The 26,318-nt window shown below is 48.4% G+C and overlaps 1 protein-coding gene across 3 annotated transcripts in view; it reads left to right on the top strand.

Moving 5' to 3' along the window:
- IRAG2 (inositol 1,4,5-triphosphate receptor associated 2) overlaps positions 1-26,318 on the top strand; it is a 2,448,326-nt gene that overhangs the window by 1,133,690 nt on the left and 1,288,318 nt on the right. For all 3 annotated transcript variants that reach the window (XM_069628487.1, XM_069628486.1, XM_069628485.1), the window contains exon 20: positions 12,459-12,520. In XM_069628487.1, the coding sequence (XP_069484588.1) occupies positions 12,459-12,520 (62 nt within the window). The remainder of the gene's footprint in view (positions 1-12,458; positions 12,521-26,318) is intronic.

Raw genomic sequence — 26,318 nt, 5'->3', positions numbered from 1 at the left:
ATTCTTGGAATGCCCGCGTAATTGTCCAGGTTCATAAATATCCCAAAACATGGCTTTTTTTCGACACAGCCAACAGCTGACCAGGGACTAATTCCAATGGACTCGCATAGATACACAGACCTCAAACCACATCATGGTGGTACTGTTAACAGATGCCTTCCCAAATGCTGGCTACCTACTCTGTAAAGCACTATGTTGCTTTGCAGCTAGGTCTAGGTCAGTGCTTTAAACAATAAAATAAAAGAAATCCCAGAGGGGGACCAACATTATAAAGCTGCAATCTGCCTGGCATATAGCATGTCTGTTGCACAAGGAAAACCACATGATCTCAATTGAAAATGTGGCCAGACTAATCCTTAAAACCCAGCAATTATCCGGTGCAGATGCAAATGCTACACCCTGATGGCCAATATGTGGAGGGGTTTGCAGGTTGCAAGGGCCCGCTCACAACATGGATGCCTGGGTCTTTGGAGAAGGTGATGTGGAAGGAGTTTGGAGTCAGTTGTCAGTCAAGGAAAAAGAGGCTGTAGTTGGACAGAGGAGAGAGAGCGAGAGGCACGACAAGGTTGGAGTCCAGGGTGAGGCTAGTTATTAGTTGGAGGTTAGGGCAGACTATCGGGTGAGGTTGGTGTAAAGTATCAGTGAGAGGTTGACATATCAGCAAGAGGTTGGTATAGAAGTTCTGTAACAGGAGGTGGGACTGAGAAAATGGGAGTTATTGCCAAAGAATAGTCTCATTCGAGCAAACTGCTCAGGAAGGAATGAGAGACCTGTCTGAACCCTGGCAGGCACTAAGGGTCAGACCCTAATGTGTTAGGTCAAGCCCTCGGTCGGAAGAGAAACAAGCATGTGGCTTGGTGTCAAGAAGGGACATGACCAGAGGAGTAGGGAGGCTCAAAGCGCTTGTGGGTTGAACACCTTTGGGAACTGTAGTCCAGATCAGTGGAGGATAAGGGTGTAATCTATAGTGCTTGGGCACACTCTGTATGTGAGCAGCCAGTGTGGGTGGCGCGTGTGTGGCTGCATTCTAGCATGAGGTGCAGTGGTTGAGAGATCAGTGGAATGTGAGCAGCAAGGAAGATGGACTCTGACTCTGCATTCTGGCAACCGTGGGCCTGTGTAAGAGATTTGTGGGTGCAGCTAGACAGATTCTTTTCATGGGTTATAGCTGCATTCTATCAGGCTGTTGAGGTGTTCATGGAGTAGTGCAAGTATGTGTGCAGCTAGGCTGAAAGTGCTCAAGGGGTATCGCTGCGCCCTATTGTTTGTTGGTGTATAGCAGTGGTATTCAAACTGTGGGTCGCGACCCCCTAGGGGTCCGCGGGTGCATCCCAGGGGGGCCCTGAGAGCTCAGCATGAAAAAAGATTTTTTTTTTTTTTTTTTTTTTTTTTTTTTTTAGATTGGAAGAAATGGGCAGGGGTGGCCCACATGGGCGGGCTGAAGCATGAAACTGTCTCAGGAAACAATGAAAAAGTGGCCCACAGTTGTAAATGGATATTCATTCCTTTAGTCACAGACTGGGCCTCATTACTACTATGGCGGACCAGTAACAACGGTGCTGGTAAGCTACCGGCACCGTTGCTACCGTTCCGCCATAGTAAGAGTTGTGCTCGTGGGTGCTTGACAGCCCCCGCCAGGTCTGACCTCAGCTCGTCGGATGCACCAACACCGTTATTAACGGTGCCGGTGCATCCGAGCTCCCCCTTCCCATTTGAGCCATATGGGGCTCAAATGGGAATGGGGATCTACCGGCACCTTCGAAAGGGCAATTATCATGTCCGCCTAACTCGGCATGACCTAGTAATTGCCCATTCGCGGGTGCCAGACCCGGATGCAACTCCAGTGGCAGTCGTGCCGGTTTTACCGGCACAGCTACCGCCAGAGTAGTTATGAAGCCCACTGTTTCAATAGTACCCAAAGGGGTGCTTTGTGTTAAAATGTAAGTAAATTGTGATATATTCAGCAACAATGGTCAACATTACTAACTGCATAGTGGCCCCTCACCCATTATGGAGGAGCTAAGGAGCCAGCCCAGTGAAACAGTGAGCACTCCCTCAGCTGCTTTATCCAGCTAATGGAGTGCTCCTGGGCTGGCTGAACTGTCAAAGGGAAACACTGTTTCCCTTTGACAGTTCAGTTTAGTTCCCCAGCCGCACATGCTCACTGAGCCATGCAAGTGCTGGGGCGTTTTGCTTCGCCAGCATTGCACATTGGAAATGCTGGCTGGGGCACTGCATGTCTGTATGTCCGAGGGGGAGCTCCTGCGCCTCCTCGCACATACGGACAGAGCAGCTGGAGCAGCACCCACACACAGGCCAATGCAGAAGGTACGTTTATGTTCATTGTTTTTATTTAAACATATGTATGGATGCGTTATGAGTGAGTGTATGGTGATGGATGCTCATGTGAATGATAGTGATTGCTGTATGAATGTGCAGCGCCTTGCATATACACATAATCATGTTCATTGTGTTAGGACCAGTGGGGCCCAGGGGACAGGGATGGTATCTTTTTACCGGACATCTATCATTCAAAACCCTCTGCCTTGTCCACAAGGCTTTCTGGGGCCTCGGTCCAAAATACCTTCAGCTATTCCTCCGCAAATACCTCCCCTCTCGAGCTCTTCACTCCTCTACCTCCAACTCCCTCAGGGTCAGTCGTTTATCAAAGAAATGAGCTGGGGGTAGATCTCCGTCTTCGGCTGGGGCCTCCCTCTGGAACAGCGCCCTGCCACTCTAAAACTTGAGGAGAACCATCTTTCTTCCTGCACTTATCAGACCTACCCTGTCTGCTGCCTTAAACGTAGCACTTGCAAATTGCTGGCTGCACTACCACTGTTTGTTGCCTTTATCATTTATTTATTGTTATTTATCTGTTTCTCCTCTGCTTCGCACTTTCCACTTCTCCCCCCTTCCATGCACTTTTCCCCTCACACTTGCGCGTTCTCAATGTCACTGGGCCTAGTAAGATCGCTGTTTTATTCTCCTCTGTTCCCCTCCCTTGCCTTGTCACGCTCTGAAACACTTGTGTACGAGCGCGATAGAAATAAAATATCAATGTCTGCCCCCTGGACTCCCAGCAACAATTGCAAACTGTTTGGCTATTTACCCATTTTTTGTTAAAAGTATGCTCTACAATGCAACATTTTAACCTATTATTTAAAAAAAAATTCACAGGGGGAAACCCCCCCGAACCTCCCCTTAATGCCCCTCCACTTAAAAAGGATTCACCAGCCGCCACTGGCCCTCAGACTGTGTTGGGAACGGGATGGGGGAACCGAGGGACTATGGTGGGAGCACAATGGGCGGGAACCATGGGATAGTGATGGGAGCAGAGTGGGGAGAGCCCTGGGTGTGTGATGGGGTGGGGAGAGACCAGCGACTGGGTAGGAGTGGGATGAGGGAGCCCAGCGACTTTGATGGGAGCAGGTGACGGCGCGCAATATATACTGTCCATTTGGCATTTCTGGGGGGTCCCGACCTGCCCAAATTTTGCTCAGGGGGGCCCTGGCCAAAAAAGATTGAAGACCACTGGTGTATAGTGATAGTGATAGTGAGCACATTGGTATGAGTGGTGAGTGACTGTGCTTACTGGTAGGAGGCCTCCGATTCTGATCATTTTCAGAGCTAAATGTGCATGCCTTGACAGTGCTGGTGGTTCTTGGTAGACTATTTTGGAGTCAGATGGTGCAGGTATGTTATCTTCACTCAGTTGGTGGGTACTCGAATCTGAGGCTGTTTTAGGAGTCTTGGAGCCGATTTTCCAGGTCTCTGGTCATGGTTTATGGTGGGGGCTGGGTAACTTGTTGGCATGATTGTGGTTATATACCTATAATAGAGGGAGGTAATAAGGCCCTCGTAGTCATCTTTGAATAAGGATAAAGCCCAAAACTCTCTTAAACTTCATATGCACCTGGATTCACTGGAGAAGACACATCGCTGCCTTAGTTACCGCAATCACCCTAGTAGGATGATGTCGGTCTTGCAGAGTACCCCTTACAGAGGACCGAGATAATCACTTTCAACCATAATTGACTGTGGTGAGGACCATTGGCATTTGAAACGTTTGGGGGATGTGAACTTTCAGATTACCTTGACTTAGCAAGGAGAGACATTTGAGTTTAGCTATTTTTCTTGATTACACTGGAGCACAGCAAAGAGAAGGTGTTGCGACCCCTCCCAGGGCAATATTCATATTGGAAGAATGTGAAGTATTAGCAAAGGACATGGAGAAAACCACACTAGAATTGTCATAACATTTTAAATTTAAGAATATTAGTCCAAAGTAAACTGAGAACATTGACTTTTTCTGAAAGAGCAAGAAAGGTGCCATTCACAAAATTGTGTCCTGTTTTATTGCTCATCTTCCTTGCTGTCATGATGAAAAGGGTGGCAGTATCAAATGTGAGGTGCAAATAACTGCTTGCGCATGAGATCAACAGCAACCAGGCCTTTAAAAGTAATTCAAGAAATTGGCTTGCCAATTCTGAAGAACTACTGAGAACTACATATTTAAACAGGAACTTTAAACATGTAAAAATGCAACAGGCCTGATTTCTTCTTCAAAGACACACATATAAAATTCTACATATCTTCAACTGTTACCTGCATAGTATGTGAAGACCTGCAGAAAAATGCAATGAAAAGTTACAACTGTGCGACATGTAAAAGATTGTGTTTTCATCCAAAAGAATTCAGCAGGCCTCACAATGGTTATTATTAATTAAAAAGTGATTTCATCAGTATTACTTTCCTAGATTCAGAGTATCGAAGACAAAATCATGTGTGAATTCTAATATAAAATAATATAATGTAGAAAAAAACAGGATTCAAAGTTCCATTGTATTTTGCCATGCACTGCACTTTGAATAATACACTTTACTTTAAAAAAATACATATTTTTAATTTACTATAAATGAGACTTGCCTGAACATAGCTTGGTTTTAAGTTGAGCTGACCTAGAGTCCACTTCACTCCAGCTCCCCTAAACCTCTGGAAATTCAGACACGTGAATGATCAGTCTCCTAGCTAATGCAAGTCGTGAGATGGGGTTAACTCCAAGAGAGAAGCAGATTTGAACTCTGTATAGCAAAGTTGTTTAAAAGAGCCCATATCCCATGCTCCACCAGTGACATCTGCTGCCCGAAATCTGCATATATTTCACAAATTCTTCTCAAACTGAAAAACAGTTTTGTGTGCATTTGAAATAGAAAAATTAATAATTTGAAAAATCACATCTTTAGAAGTGAAGGTTCTACCAACTTAAAACAAATTATGATTTATACCCAGAATTTATATCTATAACCCAATGAAAAATGTACCTCGGTCGTAATGGAAAAAAATGAAGATAAATTGCAAAAATGATCATCTCTGGAACTACATGACATACAGGAACATTTAATGTCTTTAATTATTCCTTCTGGTCTACCCAATAGAATGATCCTTATTTTATGAAATGCAAACATTCACATCTAGAGTTAAATAAATAAAACTAAATGCTTCTACATAACCTGAGTTGTGAAACTCCCCCCCCCCCCCTCCTTTGCAGTCATGGAAATGGTGGAAGCTACACCTCAGTTAAAAGATATGGGGAAGAGCTCAGGATTATAAAATAGCTGACACAGATTTATATTAAGGTGAGGAGATGAAATTGAAGAATATTTCTGGATCCTGCTAGGAGTTGGTGGCTGGGTAACAGGGCTGAAATTATCTGGATAACTGGGCTCCAGGCAGCCGGCTCAAAAGGACTTTGCTGAGGCAGCAACACCAGTTTGTAGGTGAAAGATAATTATCCAAAAATAAGCAGCATTTAAAATATAGGTGGACCCCCAGGAACTCCAAATTGACCATAGTGTCATCCATTGAAAAATCCCAGGAATCAAAAGGGCTGGTAATCCAGGAGAATTCTAATTTGTCAAAGATACAGGTGCAGTGTTAAATACAATCTCCTGTCTTCCATTTGAAACTGAATCCAAGTGAGATGGTATTTCCTTAAAACCCGATGCATTTTTGTAGTGAGAGGCACAATTCAAAACTGACAGCATTTTGTTGCAATTTAAATGCAGAAGTGTTTTTTAGTAAATATTAAGGACCATTAAATGGAATCCTTGTCTTATGCTGACATAGAAGCACACAGGCCACAGTGTATTCATAATACACTATTGTCTAATGTGCTATCCTGCGAATTTTTCAGCTGGTGGGGCGGGGAGTCAGCAGCCTAGTCATAAATTAGATCATTGTGCATCAGAAATAAGCACAGAGAATTAGTCCTATTTACAGAAATGTATGTAAATTGTTGAGCCCCTTATCTTGATATGTACAGGTAGTTTTATTTGCAATTTGACAGAAGGGGTGCTTTAACATTGTACCTCATACTGGGAAATATTACAACTCCAACTCAAACTTGCAAAGCTAAAGGCAAATGAATAGGAATAGATGGGGAACTACCCACATGGTGTAGATTGAAGGGTGTACACACCCACACACCTGTACATAGCAGATTGCCTACACATGTAAGAATCCCTGGCGCCACATTTAATGTAGAGTAATTAAGTTTTCTATAAATGGAGATGTCATTGGGGGAAATAGACAATATTTTGACATATTTAAAACAGGATATTATGCCTCCTGTTTGAGAGCTTGAGGTTGATGAGCAATAGAAGCGTTTAGAATGTTTCTTTTAAAATATAATGTATACCTAGAATTGATTATAGAAATTAATGCATGTGTGAATTAATGAGATTTATATAGTCAGGGATAATTTTGTTTTACTAATTGAATATATAGCATTGTATCGATTTCCTTTGTATAAAACTGGTGACCACCTTTGTTTCAAATTGACTTTCTTTAATTTAGTTTTGAGAAATACTCTGTTTTTCTTACCCAGAATTCTGGTGTGGGATTGTGAATTAGGAATATGAAACTAGTTGTACCGCCCTACTGGAATCCATAAATGCATATATATATTTCTGCAGAACCTAAAAATGGGCTGAGAGATTGTCCTTTTCTTGGTTTATCATTTGCTTCAGTTACAAGAGAAACACTTTATTGTACAAATACATCATATGAAAAGCATACACTAGGCTGTGTCTTGGTCCATGTTATACCAACACATTGAAATGGAACCCGACATTTACATCTGCATGAAAAATGTGTATAACAAATGGTTTGACATGACTATGCGGAACCCAGAAAGAGAAAAGGTGGCCACTCTGACAAGGCAAGGGGCTGAGGGTCAGACTGAAAGTTCGTGTTCCCCAGTTAAGGGTTTCCAGTGAATGCGGCCTATCCTCAAGCCTTCTAGCACAATGAGAATGAAATGCCAAATAAATGCCTGTTAGTTTTCATGTACAGGAGCTTGAACCCCCTGTTGATTGACAAGGAGACAAATAATGGCAAAATTATAGCATCTTTTCAAGGCTTTGTCAGCCATGTATTGGAGAATCATTCTGACCAAAAGAGGGTCAAGGTGTCTTGCTGGGATGGGCGATTAATAAACACAGCAATATGGTCAATGGATTCCAGTCTAGAAGAACTGGTATTCAGGGTTACTTCCATGTGCTTTAGCAAACTGCTGTCTGAAGCAGATCTTAGATTTTTACCTATTATTGGACATTTTTCTTTGTTGAAGGATCAAGTTCAAGATTATGACCTTAGCCCATATTCTCTAAGAGGAGGATGACCTGCTCATGTTTCACCCTCCAAGAAGTTTATTCCCATATGCTTTTCCACCATGGCACCTTCGATTAGACATGGCGGGTGCAGGGGGGAGGTAGCACTTCCAGTTTACTTTAATGTCTAAAGACTAATGTCAGCCTGATTATCTTTATTAAACTCTGAGAAGGCATCATGAAGCAAGACACAGACAACGGATTCCAAGTTCAAACTAAATGTATTTATTAACTTAAATGTCTGGATGGTGCAAGGCCTAACTTGCCCTATGCTAATGTGGGATTTACCTACCTAAAAAACGAAGGATAGTCTGAGTCAGTAAGTTCAGCGATGTTGGCAACCAATGAAATAGTGTTCCAAATAAAGTTCTGAGCTTCCAACTCTAGGCTTACTTTCCAGCTCCCCTTCCCCACTTTCAAAGCAGTTCCAAAAAGCATCAAGGTTCCTTTCCCCGAGTAAACATAGTTCCAAAAGGGCCTCATCGTTCCCTTCCCACAACACTACAACACAGTTCCAAAATGGCTCCCTTCCGTAAGGTGAAAATTCTTCCAGCTTGCCAATGTACAACCAGTTCAAGTCTCTTAATTCTCACAACCAGATGCAGGTCACCTTTATAATCCTTCAGGTTCAGTAGGTACAGATTGCCATCTTTCCCATTCACTTCAGCAATCTTAGTTACCAATGAGGGTTCTTTTTCTGGACTTTCCTGGACGTTTCCAGACTGGGTTTAGGCTCAGTTGTCCGGTCATTACAGGTCATGTAATATAACGCTAGGTTTTTTGGCAATGCAGGTTTTTTTCATAATGCCTGTGCTTTCATTTGCATTCACTCTGAATTCTCCTTGCCAATATCTGGCGTTGCCACAGTGTGTTCCTCCACACAACTCACGTTGTGGTGCTCGCTCTCTTCCACCACCTTACAAACTTCACAAATGTTCATTATTTACTTTTCACTTTATTCAGAACATTTAATTCTTGGCCTTTTTAAATGTTCATTACCTGTTTCTCGCACCTGTTTCTATTTCATTCATGGGCTGCTCAATGCTTTCCATCAGTTCGGTATTCAATAAGATTTGTAAAGCGTTTCTTTACTTCAGTATTCAACAATACAGGCTTCTTATTCAAGTTCTTTCACTTTAAAGTTCAGCATTTTGTTCGTAGTATTCAAAAACCCCTTACTTCGGGTTCACAGTCACTTGCGCATAATTTTCCTTTCAACCAGCACGATTAGATTCCTTGCAGTAGGTCCAGGAGCACCCCAGTATGAGTGGTTTCTCTCACCTGTCCTCATCTGCTCCTCTGGGCACTCTCTTCTTGGCTCCACACACACACACTTCCTTCTGTGTTTGCAAGCAGCGTTCACCTGCTACGAATCCTGCGGTGGGTTGCTGTAGCTCCGCCTCTTGCTCGCGAATGCTGCCAGTGGCCAACAGAACTTGAGTCCTCCGTGTCCCACAGCTCCGGCTGTGGACACCAGGCAGAGGGGACTCTGTCAGCCTTGATCCTCTAAGGCATGCTCAGGCCCCGCTGTTACAGCTTCCTGACAGCACACGCCAGCGTCCTGGCCTCCAGGCAGGAACCTTCTCGGCAGCCTTCTTCTCTGCAGGACTTCAAACCTCACAGGCCTGTCTCCTCCCAGCCCAGCGTCTCTCCTTCTGGTTTGCTCTTCCTTACTGTTGGCTCCACCTTGTATGCACCTGTAACTCATTAACAGGTTGCAGGTGCGAGCCCTCGTGTGCAATTGCTTGACTAAAATTACTGGTGCTCTCTGGAAATGCCTGACCCTTACAATAGTTTCCAGTCCTCTTCCTCAACTCAGTACCAGAGTGCTGTAACTGCATGTAAGTGTGTACAACTCCTAGTCGCCTCTTCCTCTTCCCAGTACTAGAGGGGTATTACTGAGGGGAAATAAAAGTGATTGGCATCAAGCTATTAAGGAAGGGGGAAGGTTGGCTCACAAGGAAAAGGGGGATACCATGTCTGACCTGCAGACACCCTCTCCGCAAGGAACCTCCGTCCAGGTGATCCTCCCTCACATTGCCACCCCCAGGGTCAGGATCCAAGAGCAATGGCCTTTCCCTGGCCACCTGAGAAGAGGATTCAAAGGGAGTAGGTGTGAGGATGCCCTCAGGTTTCTCACAAGTCCTAGTTGCTGCTCACCTGTGAAGGAAAAGCATTTGTCTTTATTTAGTCCACTGGGTGTTGAATGCAAAGCCATTTGGATATGTTGTCTTCCCCTGCACAAGATATATTCTCTTCTACATCCTCTGGGATGATCTCTCAATAGAAGATTCTCCTGCCTTGTTCTTCAGATTCGTATTCTGTCAATAATTGCAGCATCCAAGAGTCGTGTTGTGAAGGTGTAAGAGGTAAGAGTACAGGACATATGTCACTATCAGTTTAATCCAAACTCTCTTGCAGGCATCAACATTCTTTTGCCTGCTAGGTCTTTGGGATTCCTGGAATTTTCTAGTGCCGATTGAGAATGCATTCTTTACAATGGGCACTTAGAATTCATTGGTCTTAATTGTGTGGGGATCTCAAGGATTCGGTCCTTGTCCCGACTTCCATTCACCAATGTTTTCAGTACGGAGTGGCACAGCCTATTCTGCTTTGGCAAGAACCATTTACCCAACTTTTATCCTGCTGTTTTTGATAGATGCTTTGCTGGTGCGCTTATGACATCACTTTTGACACCGGTATCACTTCCCAATCTTATACCGAACCACGAAATCTGTTGGTACCGGCCATCAAGCAAACCAGAGGAAGACCACTGGTGGGTTTATTAGCTGCTATTCAAACTATCGCATTGGCTGAACCTCCCACCCGTGCATCCAACTATTGAACTAGAATTTCTTGTAGCCAGACATACACTTGCCACCCGCACAGCCATTCTAAATGTATATTGGAACTCTGCCATCATATCCGATGATGAATTTATCAATCACATCATTTCGATACTAGATACCGTAGAGAAAGAATACAATTATTTCACCATATTAATGACTGGAGATCTAAATATAAGATGCTTTTCACTCAACAGCAAATCGCGATCATCAAAAAGCAACACATTAGTGACGAAAGGAAACTTCACTATATTGAACGGCACTGTCCAAGGTGACACCCCCCCCAAACCAACTTGGAAAAGAGACAAACAATATCGCTTTCTGGAAATCACTACTACCGGTTCCAAGCAGCTACCCCATCGCCATCATTAGATATGAACTGGAATTAATCTCACTGAAAGCCAAAGTGGGATGGAATACTCTATTATTATACAGGAAAACCTTAATGAAAGAATCTTTTGGACATACGATGATCGCCATAATCTCAATGCCCATGAGCAATAATTACTACAAATATCTTGATTTATGGAGCGATCACTGCAAGGAGATTATGGAAAGAGCAGATATAGATGAGAATACTCTAATAACGAACCCCGACAGAGCAAAATGGAAACTCTGCAGAAGCTACAAAATCTGCAAAAGCACACATTTTCCAATAGAAAGAGCCTAATACCAAAGTATATACAAGAATATCCTGACTAACAATACCAAAGCTAAAATACTGAGATTACGGTTCAATTTATGTCCTACCAGAAACGTCCTTGCTGCTCGATCCATAGATGGAGAGCAACGGAAAATACTGATGCTGTAACTCCGAAAGCGAGAGTGAAACATTGGAACATCTATCAGTGAATTGTAATAGTCTGACAGAGCTACGCATAGAACACTATCGCAAACATTTTAAGGAATATCGCGCGTTGGATCAAAGACAGATGTGGAACTTAATAATTAACACTGAGCACATATTGATAAACCTGGGATAATGTTTTTAGAAAGACTTAACTTGAAACAATAACGGAACCGAAAAGTTGAGCACTATGCAAATGATTGAGAGCTGCAGCACAACGTCTGTATATTGATTTTAAACACAATGGCATCATTTTCTGATGAATCACAACAACTTGAATAAGAAGTTGCAAAAGGTTTTAATGAAAACTGAAACGCAATAAAAAAATAATAATGTATGCACGGTTACTCACACCAGCCTTCTGTTTTAGCACGTTTGTAGTACTGTTGGTATGCAAGCATGTGTTGAATCATGTTACAATATTGTGCAGAAACCATGCACAATGAGAATTGAGACTAATGCTCAAACTAATTAAAATACTTGATTGAATCAAGACAAATAACGTTTCACCTAATCTCAAGTTCTTTGAACAAAATGCTAATATTAACAAATTTAATTTGTATAAAGAAATTACAAAATGTTTTAATCAACCACTGGTAGAAACAAACCTCTGTGTATCTTTGTATGTACAGTCATCAACAGCTCACCACAGCCTTTGTCTGCAATTAATTAATTGGGCTCTTGCAGCGCCACTAGGAAAAGTGGAAGGTTCTACAGCACTGGTGTGTAGATGGTTTGGGTTACGGCCTGTGGGTTCTAGATGCTGCAGAAAGGAAATACTCACAGGGCTGCTTTATTTATTCCCCATAGTTTACTGGTTCATGGTGTGTGCATCTCCATTGGTTTCATGAAGTAAATTACTTTGCAGTTACTTCAAATTTTACATGCATTTGTGGGTACAGTGTTAAAAGGGGAGGAGTTTGGGGTAGGAGTGATGGTGAAGAGAGTTTGGAGGGGATGGGGGAGACCCGCCCAAAATTCAAAGTAAATTACTGCAAAGCTTTTTATGTGGTTTAAATGGCATAGGACTGTTGTGTGTGATCATATTGTCATGAAAGTTAAGATTGGCACATATATTATCATGTCTTTTCATAGTTTCCCTCGATGCCTTGAGAGAGAAGTTGCTTAAAGCACAAGTTTGTGGATTATTGTGTCAGGTATGAGTTTTATATTCTCACTGGTGGAGGTAGCTACCACATTTGGGTGTACTGGGTGCTCTCGTCAGCTTTGACACCAATGTTCTGTTTTCTCAAGTCAATGAAGTCTGGATAAAATGTCACATGTATAGTAACAAATAATCATTTGACTCACTTTCCATCAGTGTGGCTCGCCTGTGAGTTGTGAAGCATTGCACTGTGTCCCCCATTGGTTTGCCTATCTTAATGTGGGCTTGTTTTAAACTGTGAGCTCTTTCTGCCCCTTTAACCCACTTCCCTCCCCACTCCTGACCTGCTTCCTGTTCCTCCCCACCACCCACCTCCCGTCCCATCCAAAGATCCATTGATATTTTATTTCTATCGCGCTCATACACAAGTGTTTCAGAGCGCGACAGGGCAAGGGAGGGGAACAGGGGAGAACAAAACAATGATCGTACTAGGCCCAGTGACATTGAGAACGCGCAAGTGCATGGGAGAGGGGGAGGGGAAAAGTGCATGGAAGGGGGAGAAGTGGAGAGTGCGGAGCAAAGGAGAAACAGATACATAATAAATAAATAATACAGGCAACAAACAGTGGTAGTGCAGCCAGCAATTAGCAAGTGCTGGGTGTAAAACAGCAGACAAGGTAGGCCTGATAAGTGCAGGAAGAAAAAAGGGGGGTGGGACTGTATGGGTACAGATATAGATCCGAGTACAAAGGGTGGCCCGGAGGCAGTGCAGGAGGGTGGCAGGGTGAGAAGGTACCTAGGCCCAAAGGACAGCGGGTGGCCAGGTGCACAGTGCCAAGAGAGAACCGAACAGCAGGGGAGAGGGGGAGCGAAGGCAGAAGCAGAGGCAAAGGTCTTGAGGTGCTTCCGGAACCGGAGATGGTTCTCAAGTTTTAGAGTGGCAGGGAGGCTGTTGCAGAGGGAGGCCCCAGCCGAAGACAGAGATCTACTCCCAGCTTGTTTCTTTGAAAAACGACTGACCCTGAGGGAGTTAGAGGAGCGAAGAGCTCGAGATGGGAGGTATTTGCAGAGGTATAGCTGAAGGTATTTTGGACCCAGACCCCAGAAAGCCTTGTGGACAATGCAGAGGGTTTTGAATTTAATTCTTGCATCCACTGAGAGCCAATGGAGAGATTTCAGAGCTGGAGAGATACGATCCCAGGGCTTGAGGCCAAGGACAAGTCTCGCAGTCCTGTTCTGGATTAGTTGCAGAGGGCAGAGAGTAGAGGTAGGTATATTTAGAAAGAGGCTGTTGCAATAGTCCAACTTAGAGAGAACCAGAGCTTGGGAGACCATGATCTATTGGGGGAAGGAGAGGAACAGCAGAGTACCTCTGAGGAGGTGCAGTGGGATGTTTGACTTTTTAGAGACGTCAGAGATGTGGGCGGAGTAGGAAAGTGTGGAGTCAAAGATGACCCCGCAGGTTAGCCTCACAGGTGGGGGTAGGAGGCGGGCCAAGGGAGGCCGGTCAGAGCGTGAGGGGAAAGGATGGTGTGGGTGTGCCGATGAGGAGGATCTCAGTCTTGCTGGCATTCAAACAAAGATAATTGGCGGCACACCAATCTTGAATGGCAGTTAGGCAATCAGAGATGAGAGAGGGCGAGGAGGTGGCCGAGGGCAGCCTGAAAATGAGTTGTCAGTGTAGCACTGGCAATTTCAGCAGAAAATGGCAATGCAGTGGGCGAGACTTGCCAGGTATTGGTTGAAAACCCAGGGTAAGAGTTTAGACCCCTGGCGAACACCATGGGTAGAGAGGAAGATAGATGATAGGAAGGTCCCAAGACTGTCCTCTTAGGACAGTCTGCTAGGGCAACCCTTGACCTGGCAGCCACCAGCTAGGGGACACAAGGAAAAGGGCAGCTGCCGAAGATGCAACACTACCCCTGTTTGCCCAGGAAGCCTGCAGCAGTCAACCAGCAGTGACCGATAAGATGTGTGGTCTGGGGCGGGGGGTGAGGAAAATGCTGTACTCCATTAAAACCCCACCACTTAATACCGAACTATCTTGTACATACCTGCATCAGGCCTAGTGTGTAGCTGGTTTTCAGTGCACTGCTCAGGTGACAGCTGGGTGTTCCCTAGTTGAACTGTTGTATCCATTCAAGCTTTAGATACTGGGTGCTTATTCTCCACTACTGTGCATCTTGAATCTAGGTACATTTCCCCATTGCTGTGTATCTTGAATCTAGGTACATTTCGCCATTGCTGTGTATCTTGAATCTAGGTACATTTCCCCACTGCTCTGTATTTTGAATCTAGGTACATTTCCCCACTGCTCTGTATTTTGAATCTAGGTACATTTCCCCATCGCTGTGTGCTTTGATTCTGGGTGTTGAGGAATGTAGGCGCATTTCTCAACTATGGTGCGTTTCAATTCCCAGGAACACCTATGAATTACACACTGCTGCAAACTCTGTTTTAGGCAACCTTATTCTTCTTTCAGCCTAACTGCGTCAGCCTTATTCTGCATTTAGCCTCTGTCAGGTGGCCTTATCCTGCTTTCAGCCTTGCTGTGTCAGATGGCCATACTCTGATTTTGGTGTAATTGTCAGGCAGCCATATTCTGCTTTTAGTCCAATTGTGCCAGGTAGGCATATTCTGCATTAATCCTTACTGTGTCAGGTAGCCATATTCTGCTTTTGCCCAGTTGTTGGGTGGCCTTGCACTGCTACGCCCTGTAGTTAGTGACTGTAGTTACTGCGCTACAACCGATAATTAGCCTGTGACAAACAGCCTGCCCACAGCCAACCTCTGCACCCTCCTCTATTAACAGGTGCTGAACTGTACCACACCCCACAGCCAGCCTGCAACGCCCCACCCAAATTAGCCTCAGTTAGAGGTGCAGTACTGTTACACCCCGTAGCTGATCAGTGCAGTGCCCTACAACAACCACATCACTACACAACCATACCACACTACTACCTAAAGAAAACCAAAGCATACAGAGCCATAAAGGAAAACCAGTAAACGACCAACCAGGAGGGCTCACGCCCTGTTACACTTCGGCAGAGAAAAACTTCCCTGCGACGCACGTCCCATTCACAGGCTCCTTTGTGGAGCAGGTACAGGTTGCCATGGTGTCTGTACAAGCTACGGCGGAACCCGTGTCAGCTGACACATCTCGTACGTGAAGGATGTACAACAAGGCATGCCCCCCTTACGGGTTTAAAACTACTGTCTTCCAGCGAGCTTGTTGCTGCTAATTAGTGTTTTCCAGCATGGGGTCTGGCATGGATTCACATGCTCATGAATATTCCCCGTCGTCAGGCTGGGAATCCTCGGTAAAGAAAAAACCAGTATCAGTTTCGTTTCTGATCTGTCTTTCGTAGTAATAACCAATCACTGGTCTCTGCGTCATACTGACCACAGCCAATGACTGCCCTCTACCTAAGCACCGCCTCTGGCAGCCATCTTCAGATTTTTACCGCACGTTCATGTGTTGGGATCCTCGTGCTATTGCTCTCGAGCGTTAGTGCTATTTTTTTCACGTTTTTTCTCAAAACTTCGTTTTTTCGGTCAAGAAGAGCCTCAAGCTCCACCGATTCTCCATCCGATCAACGGGGACCCGTGTCGGATTCGTCTGCGCCCCTCAAGGGTGAAGATTTCGTCGAGCTACGCTTTTGGAGGACTCCAGAAGTTTCTCAGGCCCGGTCATGGCCCAGGAGAAGGGAAGCTCGACGCCCGGAAAGCTGTTCAGGGTCTGCCCTGGATGCCAGCTGCAGAACGTCTTCAAGGAGGACGAACACTCTTTTTGTCTTTACTGCCTACATGAGGACAAGACGCACGTGGAGAAGGACTGTGCGTTTTGCGGCAACATGTCGGAGCGGACCATGAAGGACCGCCATCAACGTCTCGCCAACTGGCTGGAAGGGAAGAGACCGTCCGGCGAGAAGAAGAGGAAGAAAGCCGAGCGGTCTTCTAAGACCTTTGAGGACGCCCCGGCGACGGGGGTCAACATAAGGCCAAGTACCGCGAGTCCGCTGGCACCGGGTGCGCCGAACGGTCGGGCTCTACGGGCGCCAGGCAGGGCGCACCCTCCCCGGCACCATCAACCACGAGCCAACGCTCGGGGTCGGGTAAGAGGAAGGCCGAGCACCCGGCGAAGCTCCTGGAGAGGCCCCGGTCGAGCTCGAAGGCGGAGGGGGAGCGAGACAGTGTCCCCCCCCCTCAAGGATAAGGCGGTGAGCGCACCTAAGGTGGTGAAGGCCTTAATCCATCCGGCCAAGCCCTCTATCGAAACTGTCGCGGCGGCCCTGGCTCAGCCTGTGGAGGCTACACCAGTGGTGGCGACCTCGGGGCTCAGAGTCTCCCTGCCACCTCGGAGGGAGTCCTCTTTTGTGCCCATCGATAGGACCCCCGTGAAATCCCCCGTGGGGAAGAAAAAGGGGGGGGGCAGGGCGTCGTCGTAGATTCGGCCTCAACCTCGGAGGAGGAGCTGGTCGAAGTCTTAAGCCCCGACGCAGGGGCCCCTGATCGCCCGTCGGATTCCCCTCTGCCAGCGCCGCGAGACAACTCGGCGGCCATTTTGTTGGCTATACAGTCCTTATGCTCAGAGATAAGGACGAGACTACCGTTGCCGACGGAACCTCTCCCGTCGGGGGACCCAGAACCGGGACCTTCTGGTGTTCCCCCTACCAAGAAAAGAAGGATCCACACTCCGCCTCCTTTTCAGCCGTCGCGCCCCTTCCAGCCCTCCTCCCCGTCCACCCGAGGGGATGTTACGGGGACTGACACGGCAGCGACGGGTACGGATGACGAGGTATACGACGAGGATGTACCGTCGTCGCCTCCCACCAGGGCTTCTCCGCCCGATGAGATTGGATCGTTCCACTCCATGATCACCAGGGCATCCGAGCTTTTCCAACTCTGCCCTGAGGAGAAGAAGAAGGAAGGCTTCCTTTATCAGCGGCGCGAGGCCAAGAGGAAGACGGTCCTCTCAGTGCCTCTATTGGACGACATTTGGGATGAGGGCCTCACCCTCCTCAAGAACCCTTCCACGACGCCAGCTAGAAGAGACCGGTACGAGAAGAAGTACCGGGTCCCGGACACGGCCCCCCTGTGCCTCCGGGCGCAGCCCACCCCGGACTCCGTCGTCTCCGCGGCGGCCAGGAAAAAAGCGGGGGGGGGGTGCGGCCTCCACATCGACTTCCCCACCGGACGGCGAGGGAAAGAAATTGGACGCTATGGGACGCAGAGTCATCTCGTCTGCGGCGACGACGATTAAAACGGCCAACGCCTTGGCTATCGTGGCCCGCTACGACAGGGAGCTCTGGTACAAACTGGCTCCCCTGCTGGACTTCTTGCCGGACGACAAGAGGGCAGAGGCCCTGGAGATCCTGCAGGAAGGTGAGGTGGCTTCAGACCACGCCATTACCGTTGCGACGGACATCGCCGACACTGGGTTCCGCCAGTTGGGCAACGGCGTTTGCCTTAGGCGGCGTGGATGGCTCAAGGCTACGGACTTCCGTCAAGACGTTCAGACCAGAGTCCTGGACATGCCCTTCGATGGGAACAACCTGTTTGGGAAAACAGTGGACGATTCCCTTCAGGCCATTAAAGCGGACACCGAGACGGCCCGGGCCCTTGGAGTTCTGCAACAACGACGGACGCCCTTTCGGAGCAGCGGAGGCAAGGGCGCCTCCAAAAGTTCCGGCGGCGGTTTCTCCACCTACCGTCAAGCGGCCCGCTCGTCGGCTCAGGAGGCCTACAGAGGACGAGGCAAGTCTGGCGGACCCCGCCGTCGTCGCCAAGGAGGTCAAGGCGGCAAAGCCTCGTCGAAGCAGGATTGAACCGGCCGTGGGGTCGGGCCCCCACCGAAGCACCCCGGTGGGAGGCCGGCTGGCGAGCTTCGTCAGCGTGTGGGAGTCCATCTCCACCGACCGTTGGGTGCTGGACGCCTTGGCCCGGGGCCACGCGCTCGAGTTTCAAAGAAGGTGTCCGCGCGTCCCCCCCGTGGCCAGGAAAGAACTTCACGTCCCTCAACTTCTCCTGGAGGTAAAGGCGGTGCTCAGGAAGGGCGCCATCGAACTCGTCCCAAAGAGGCTTCGGGGCTCCGGAGTTTACTCGAGATACTTCCTCGTGAAGAAGAAGACGGGGGGGGGGATGGCGCCCCATCCTGGACCTGCGACGTCTGAACAAGTTCATCAAGGCGCAAAAGTTCCGGATGGTCACCCTCCAGCACGTCCTGGGTCAGCTGGAGGAAGGAGACTTCCTGTCGTCGTTGGATTTGGAGGATGCCTACTTCCATATTCCCATCCTAAACTCAGGTTTGTGGTCCAAGGGCGTCACTACCAGTTCAAAGCCCTCCCCTTCGGACTACGGTCGGCACCCAGGGTATTCACCAAGTGCCTTGCACCGGTGGCGGCGCAGCTGCGCCGCGAGGGGATCCACGTCTACCCCTACCTGGACGACTGGCTCATCCGAGCCAAGACGAGGGAGCTCACCGTGGATCACACGGCAAGGACCGTCCAACTTCTCACGGACCTGGGATTCTCCGTGAACTACACCAAGTCCCACCTGGTACCCGCGCAAAACGCACTGTTTCTGGGAGCGAAGCTCGACACAGTGTCCCTTCTGGCCTCCCCACCGGAGGAAAGGACCAGGTCCATCCTGGGCAAGGTACAGCGGATGTTGGTTTCCGACGCGGCCAAGGTGAGGTCCATCAAGTCCCTCCTCGGAATGATGTCTTCTTGCATCTACCTCATTCCCATGTGCAGGCTCCGGATGCGCCCGTTGCAGGAGTTCCTGGACGCGCGCTGGATCCAAACGACTGGCGGCTTCGAGGAGAGGATCACACTCGACGAGAGTTTCCGCCGAGCGGTCCGGTGGTGGGGCATCCGCGCGCATCTGACGGCGGGCATGGACTTCCAGACCCCAGACCACCAGGAGACAGTGACCACGGATGCCTCCCTGGAAGGGTGGGGAGCGCACACCGAAAATCTGCACGCGAGAGGCCTTTGGCTCCCGACGGAGAAGTCCCTCCATATCAACGTCCTGGAGCTCCGTGCAGTGTTCTGGGCCCTCAGGTCCTTCCTTCCGTCCCTCAAGGGCAAGGTGGTGAGGATCTTCACCGACAACACCACCACCATGTTTTACATCAGGAAACAGGGCGGAACCAGGTCCCCAGCACTGTCCAAGGAGGCGCAGGACCTGTGGCATTGGGCCGTCGCCCAAAGGATGTTTCTGGTGCCGTTTCATCTGGCAGGGATAAAAAACACCATCGCCGACTCACTCAGCAGGGAGCTGCGCTCGTGCCACGAGTGGGAACTACGGCAGGATCTAGTGGATCGCCTCTTCCGACGGTGGGGCACACCCCAGATCGACCTGTTCGCGACGGCGACGAACTCCAAGTGCCGGAGGTTCGCCAGCAGGTTTCCCCAGGCGAGGAGCATGGGCGATGCTTTCTCGTTCCCCCTGGGAGGGCCTGTTCCTCTACGCGTTCCCTCCTTTGCCACTGCTAATCCGGCTCGTCAACCAGCTCAAGAGGTCACGGTGCAGGATGATCCTCGTCGCACCTGCGTGGCCGAGGCAGATATGGTTCCCGGACCTTCTGGACTTGTCAGCGTCCCCGCCAATCAAGCTGCCGGTGGACGCGGATCTACTCTCCAGGGAAGGAGGCGCCATCCTCCACCACGACCCGAAATCGCTGAACTTGCAGGCCTGGCTCCTGCAGCGCTAGAGTTTGGAGGATACGACATACCGGCCGACTGCAGAGAGGTTCTTGCAAAGGCCAGGGCGTCCTCGACTCTTAAATGCTACGGACACAAATGGAAGAGGTTCTCTGTCTGGTGCCACGCACAGAAGATTAACCCTCTACGGATTACGGCTCCCCAGGTACTGCCGTACCTGCTGACGCTGGCCAAAGCTGGACTGGCACACGCGTCCATCAAGATTCATCTTGCTGCGATCTCCCGATACACCAGAACCACGGGGCGGACGTCCTTGTGGTCTCATCGTCTGGTGAAAGAGTTCATGAAGGGACTGTTCAGATCGTTCCCGCCGGTGAAGGCTCCGGCCCCGGCGTGGGAGCTCAACGTGGTGCTGACCAAGCTCATGGGACCTCCGTTCGAGCCTCTGCACTCGGCCCCATTGAAGTTTCTGTCGTGGAAAACAGCGTTTCTTGTGGCCATCACCTCCGCACGACGGGTGGGAGAGATCCAGGCCCTTTCCTGCAAGGCCCCGTACTTGACTTTTCACGACACGAGGGTAGTGCTCAGGACGCACCCCTCCTTCATGCCCAAGGTACCGTCGGACTTCCATCTCAACGAACCCTTGGTGTTGCCTGTGTTCTTCCCGTCGCCTTCGTCGCCGGCTGAGAGGACTTTGCACTCGCTGGATGTGGCTAGAGCGCTGAAGTTCTACGTGGACCGCACAAAGTGTTTTCGGAAGACGTCACAACTCTTTGTGAACTTTGGACCTGTCAATCAGGGGAAGGCTCTCTCGAAGGCTTCCATTTCCAGATGGCTCTCCGGCTGTATCATGTACTGTCATCGGTTGGCAAACCGACCGCTGCCTGGCCGTCCGAGAGCCCATTCCACCAGAGCGATCGCAGCTACCACGGCGTTCCTTTCTGGTGTGCCCCTGCTGGACATATGCAGGGCTGCTACGTGGAGGTCGACGCACACCTTCACGAAATTCTACTGCTTCAACCGGGATTCCAGGGAGGAGTCCAGGGTCGGCCAAGCAGTGCTGCGCAACCTGTTCGCCTGAGGTGAGCCTGGTGAGGAGGTAAGATGCTTAATGTTGAGTTTTATGTAATGCTTAATGTTGAGCCTTTGCCACCTCCCGTGGTTGTGCATGTGTGTACTGCTATGTATTCTTTATTCATGAGCATGTGAATCCATGCCAGACCCCATGCTGGAGAAGGAACAAGTTACTTACCTGTAACTGTTGTTCTCCAGCATGGGTCTGGCATGGATTCACATGCGAACCCTCCCGCCTACCCCTCTGCGGCTCTTCACTTGGTCATACTGCCACTTCACGTGCTTCCAAATCTGAAGATGGCTGCCAGAGGCGGTGCTTAGGTAGAGGGCAGTCATTGGCTGTGGTCAGTATGACGCAGAGACCAGTGATTGGTTATTATTACGAAAGACAGATCAGAAACGAAACTGATACTGGTTTTTTCTTTACCGAGGATTCCCAGCAGGACGACGGGGAATATTCATGAGCATGTGAATCCATGCCAGACCCATGCTGGAGAACAACAGTTACAGGTAAGTAACTTGTTCCTTTCTTACTATTCGGGAAATCTTGTCACGAAATTCCAACTTGATCTCCTGGTTCCAACCCTCGCCCGAACTTTTGGAATGTTACGTCTCCTATTCCATTGGCACTTCTTAGACCGCTACGGTATCGACCTGGACTGCCTTCTCTACGCCCTTATCATTGTCGTGATCTTCTGGTATTTGACACGGAAAGTTACTTGGATTGTCCTTCCCTGCTCCTGCTGTCTTTGCAACTCATTCGTCAGCAGTTACTCGGAACACTTCAGTTGCTCCAACCTTCGTTTGGGAAGTCTGTCTTTCAGGTAACCAACTGTGTTTATTTTCTTCTATTTCTGCCAGTGCCATCTTTGACTATTATACCTTATTTACCTACTGCTCTGTTAGTATTCCACTGTACTGGATTTAGGACATTCATTGAACTACAACACACAACAAACTTATTTTCAAAGTGCATATTGACGCTCTCCTGATCCTGCACCAACCCTAGCGCGACCCTTGTGCCTCCCGGGTTTACTTCCCTGTTTATTTTTTTTTCCTGTCGTTTTCTCCAATCCTGGAAGTCGTTAACCCTTGAGAGTCCCACAATTCAGGTCTGTAGTTTTGGCTAAAACTCTCTATAGGAAGAATCCATTAGATTATAATTCACTCATTTGGGTTTACTTCTTTACTTGTAGGTCCATTCCGGGGAAAGTTCCACTCGAATCTCTGCCTAGGTATTTCCTGTCCCATACTGTGCTTGATTGCTTACTTGTTTTCTCAGCACTGTCTAATATCTTTGTATTCCTTTGCAGCTTTGGTCTTGGCGGTGTGTTCTCCCCGCTCTTTTATTCAACTGACATCTCTGCCTGTTCCAATAGAAACAGCAGAGAGGTACGTTGTAAAGAAGAGTCCCTCTCTTGAGGAAGCCTGCGTCTTGTACTCAGGGGAGCTAGAATTGGAGGCTGAATATCGATTCCTGTGTACATATCATCTCCAAGGTCATTTATCTACCTTCCTGACCTATTTACAGAGCGGTGAGTAACACGCCCCTGGTCCCACAACCCACAGTTAATCAACTACAAGTGACAACCAACTACAAACTTACACCTCATCCACACATTAATCTACAAATAGTGAAGAAAACACTCACAGGGACCAGGAAGTAACCTAATCAAAGAGGACTCCGGCTCCAAGAAATTCAACCCACAACTCAAAAAAAACATGCCTCCCCACAAGAAAGGGACAGAAGCTAGAATGGGAAACCGAACCACGAATGAACCCTTAACCCCACAGGAAGGAGCCCATCATTGCGACTTCACAACACTGAAAAAACCCTGTGAAGACAACACCAAACAAAGAATACAAATCAAGAAAAGAGCTAACACGGACTAGATGTCTCGCTACTTCTCTACATACGATTCCTTTGCAAGAGATGACAATCGGCAACAAACCCACATGCAAGAACCAAAACTAATGTTGACTCCACCGGGATAGCAAGCCCAGCATTCCAAAAACGAACCACCCCACCATGGAGAGCACCCAAGATAATACACCAACAAGAATCGGGGACAAGCTCGAGTCCATTACTCTCAACATGCCCTACATTACCAAAGACTGGAAAAAAGGACCAACACCCAAACAACTCACCAACCAGACGAAAAGATGGACCACCCAAGAACCAACGGTCCCTGCGAGCACAACCAGGGGAGAACCACTAACAGTGGAAACCCCGACCGACACAGCACCGACTTGAGCAAAAGAACAAACAACCGAAAAGGGAAAATACACGAACTACACTGCAGCCTGCTCAACATTCGATCTATGGCAAAACATTGAACAGAAATCCACAACCTACTAAGTGAGGGAGGCACAGATGCGCTCTTGGACACAATCTTCTGCAGGGAAGGACTCTGCATCTGCCCCACCAACACAGATGGTACAGACGGAGCGGCCTCTACCTGATACCTTTCTACATCAAACTTCAAACCCACATACTGGCCGGGAAGACAATACTACACAAAACCAGGAAAAGAAACTGGAAGAGTCTAGACCTGGAATCCATAACGGATCTACTAGTATCAACCCAACCTGACACAACCCCAGGCCTAGTTGAAAACATACTCAGCATTTGGATCACCGAGGCCCTAGACAGTCTGGCACCAGCAAAGCATTTTAAAGCAACACCAAAAAAAACTTGCCACAAGATGGTTTACAGAACAGCGGAAAGAACTCAAAAAAACAACCGCAAAATAGAAAACTTACGGAGAACATTACAAACCGACAGGACAAAATAAAATGCCAAATGCAACTCAGATTATACAAATCAACAGAACTCCAAGCAAAACAAAAAATACTAGACTACAAGAATTGAATTGGCAACCAACCCACACAAAAACTCTACAGAATCATCAGAGATCAAATGAAATGCTTCTTGCAACAGACGTCATCCCAACACAAGGCCAGGGACATCACCCTCGACCATCCTGGAGGTCTGGCTGGTCTGCGTTACAGCTTCTTCCTCCAGAGAAAGGTCTGGACCCTGCCGGGGCTCCCTGGGACTACCGCTGTGCTTGGAGACGATAGATCCACATGGGAGATGGATGCCCAAGGCTGGGGACATCTCCTCCAAACGTACTGGAGTTCTTGCTGGCCTGTGTTACAGCTTTTCCCCACCAGGTACCCCTGGCAGTGTAGTGTGCAAATGCCTCCCAGAAGGGAAAAGCTTTAACGCAGCAGAGCCAGAACTCCAGGATGGTCGTAGGTGATGCCTCCCGCGCCTGTCTCCCATGTGGGTCGACCGTCGCCAAGTCTAGCGGCAGTTCTGGGGAGCCCCGGCAGGGTCCCCATTCCTCCCCGGAAGTGAAATCTGTAACACAGCACAGCCAGAGGTGCAGCCTGGGCTTGCGGACGGTCAACCCACATGGGAGACAACCGCTCCCAGGGAAACAGCAATGTTCTGCTGGCATGGGGGCAATTTGTGACCTGACCATACAATTGTGTCTCAGCCTACCAAAATACCTCCCCAGACTGCCTACTCCCGCCCACACCACCAACAATCCAGCTCCAGTCCCACCCACCCCACTGCCAATGGGCCCTAACCATACAATAATAATAAAAGTACTCACATAACGTTGCAGCTCCTCGTTTAGAAAAAGCTGTAAACAAAACATTTGTTACCTATGGTCAACCAAGAAAAATCATAACTATTAAGCTCCGATCATTCCCCCTTTCACGCCATCCCTGGTGGTCTACTGACCCTCACCCCCCAGTAAAAACACATCTGCCCCTTCGTAGGGACAGATTGCATTAGCAATCTGCCCAGAGGGAGGGCTGCATGAGATGCCCCCCCATCCATTTTGGGTGGACGGGGAGGTCCACCCCCCTTTCAATTACAAACATCAATGGTGGTTTAGGGTGTCCCTCAACCCCCACCCAAAACATGTTTATTTTTTTTTGTTACTTTTGTTTGCCCCTTCCCTCTGGGAATTAGTGCCCATATGCCCCCAAGGTGGGCAAACGTACTGCCCCATTGCAAAGTTTTCTGGTGGCCCTCCCCCTACGCCAAATGGATGGGGGGGCATCTCATGTATCCGTTCCTAGGGGCAAATTGCACTAGCAATCTGCCCATAGGGAGGGCAACATGAGATGCCCCCATCCATTTGAGGAGGGGGGGCACCTTTCAACTAAACATCCATGGTGGTTTAGGGTGACCCCCAACCCCAGCCCAAAACATGTTTGTTTTTATTTTTTTTTTAATTCTGTCCCTTCTCTAGGGGCAGATGGGCACATTAGTGGGTGGGCAAAATGTACTGCCCCATCCTTTGGGGGAGCATTGCACAGTTTTCTGGTGGCCCTCCCCCACCCCAAATGGATGGGGGGCATCTCATGTACCCCTTCCTAGAGGCAGATTGCGCTAGCAATCTGCGCCCAGGGAGGGCTACATGAGATGTTCCTCCATCCATTTGGGCTGGGGGGGGCACCCCATTTTTCATTAGTACCATCACTGGTGGTTTAGGGTGCCCCAACCCCCATCAAAAAACGTATTACTTTTTTGTTGTTGTTGGTTTGCCTCTTCCCCCAGGGTGGGCAAAACGTACTGCCCCATGCTTTGGGGGCGGGGGCATTCGAAAGTGTTCTGGTGCCCCCACCCCAAATGAATGGGGGGGAATCTCATGTACACCCTCCTAGATGCAGATTGCACTAGGGAGGGTTACATGAGATGTCCCCCATCCATCTGGGGTGGGGGGGGGAGAATGCCACTCCCCTTTATACTAAAACATCCCTGATGGTTGTGTGTCGCAACTCCCTACCATGTTTTGTAATAGTTTTTTATTTTTGTTTTTCCCCTTCCCTCGATTAGTGTGCCCCATGCTTTGGGGACCGGGAGGGGGAGAGGGCTGCTTACTATCTAACCTGCCCCCTCACCCCCCACTTCAAAAATAGATCCCTGGTGGTCTATTGGCATTGCTGTGCGCGGATCGAGCGATCCACTCCCGGCAATGCTTCAAGGAAGGTGTCTTCCCCTTTCCAACGATTCCTTCCTCGATCTCAACGACACAATAACGCCGGAGATCGATAGAGAAGAAGGAAACTCACCTTCTCTTTCAC

This window comes from Ambystoma mexicanum, chromosome 12, assembly GCF_040938575.1.
Source record: "Ambystoma mexicanum isolate Mex_15411 chromosome 12, UKY_AmexF1_1, whole genome shotgun sequence".
Lineage (NCBI taxonomy): Eukaryota > Metazoa > Chordata > Amphibia > Caudata > Ambystomatidae > Ambystoma > Ambystoma mexicanum.
This window is presented reverse-complemented; position numbering and strand designations above follow the sequence as displayed.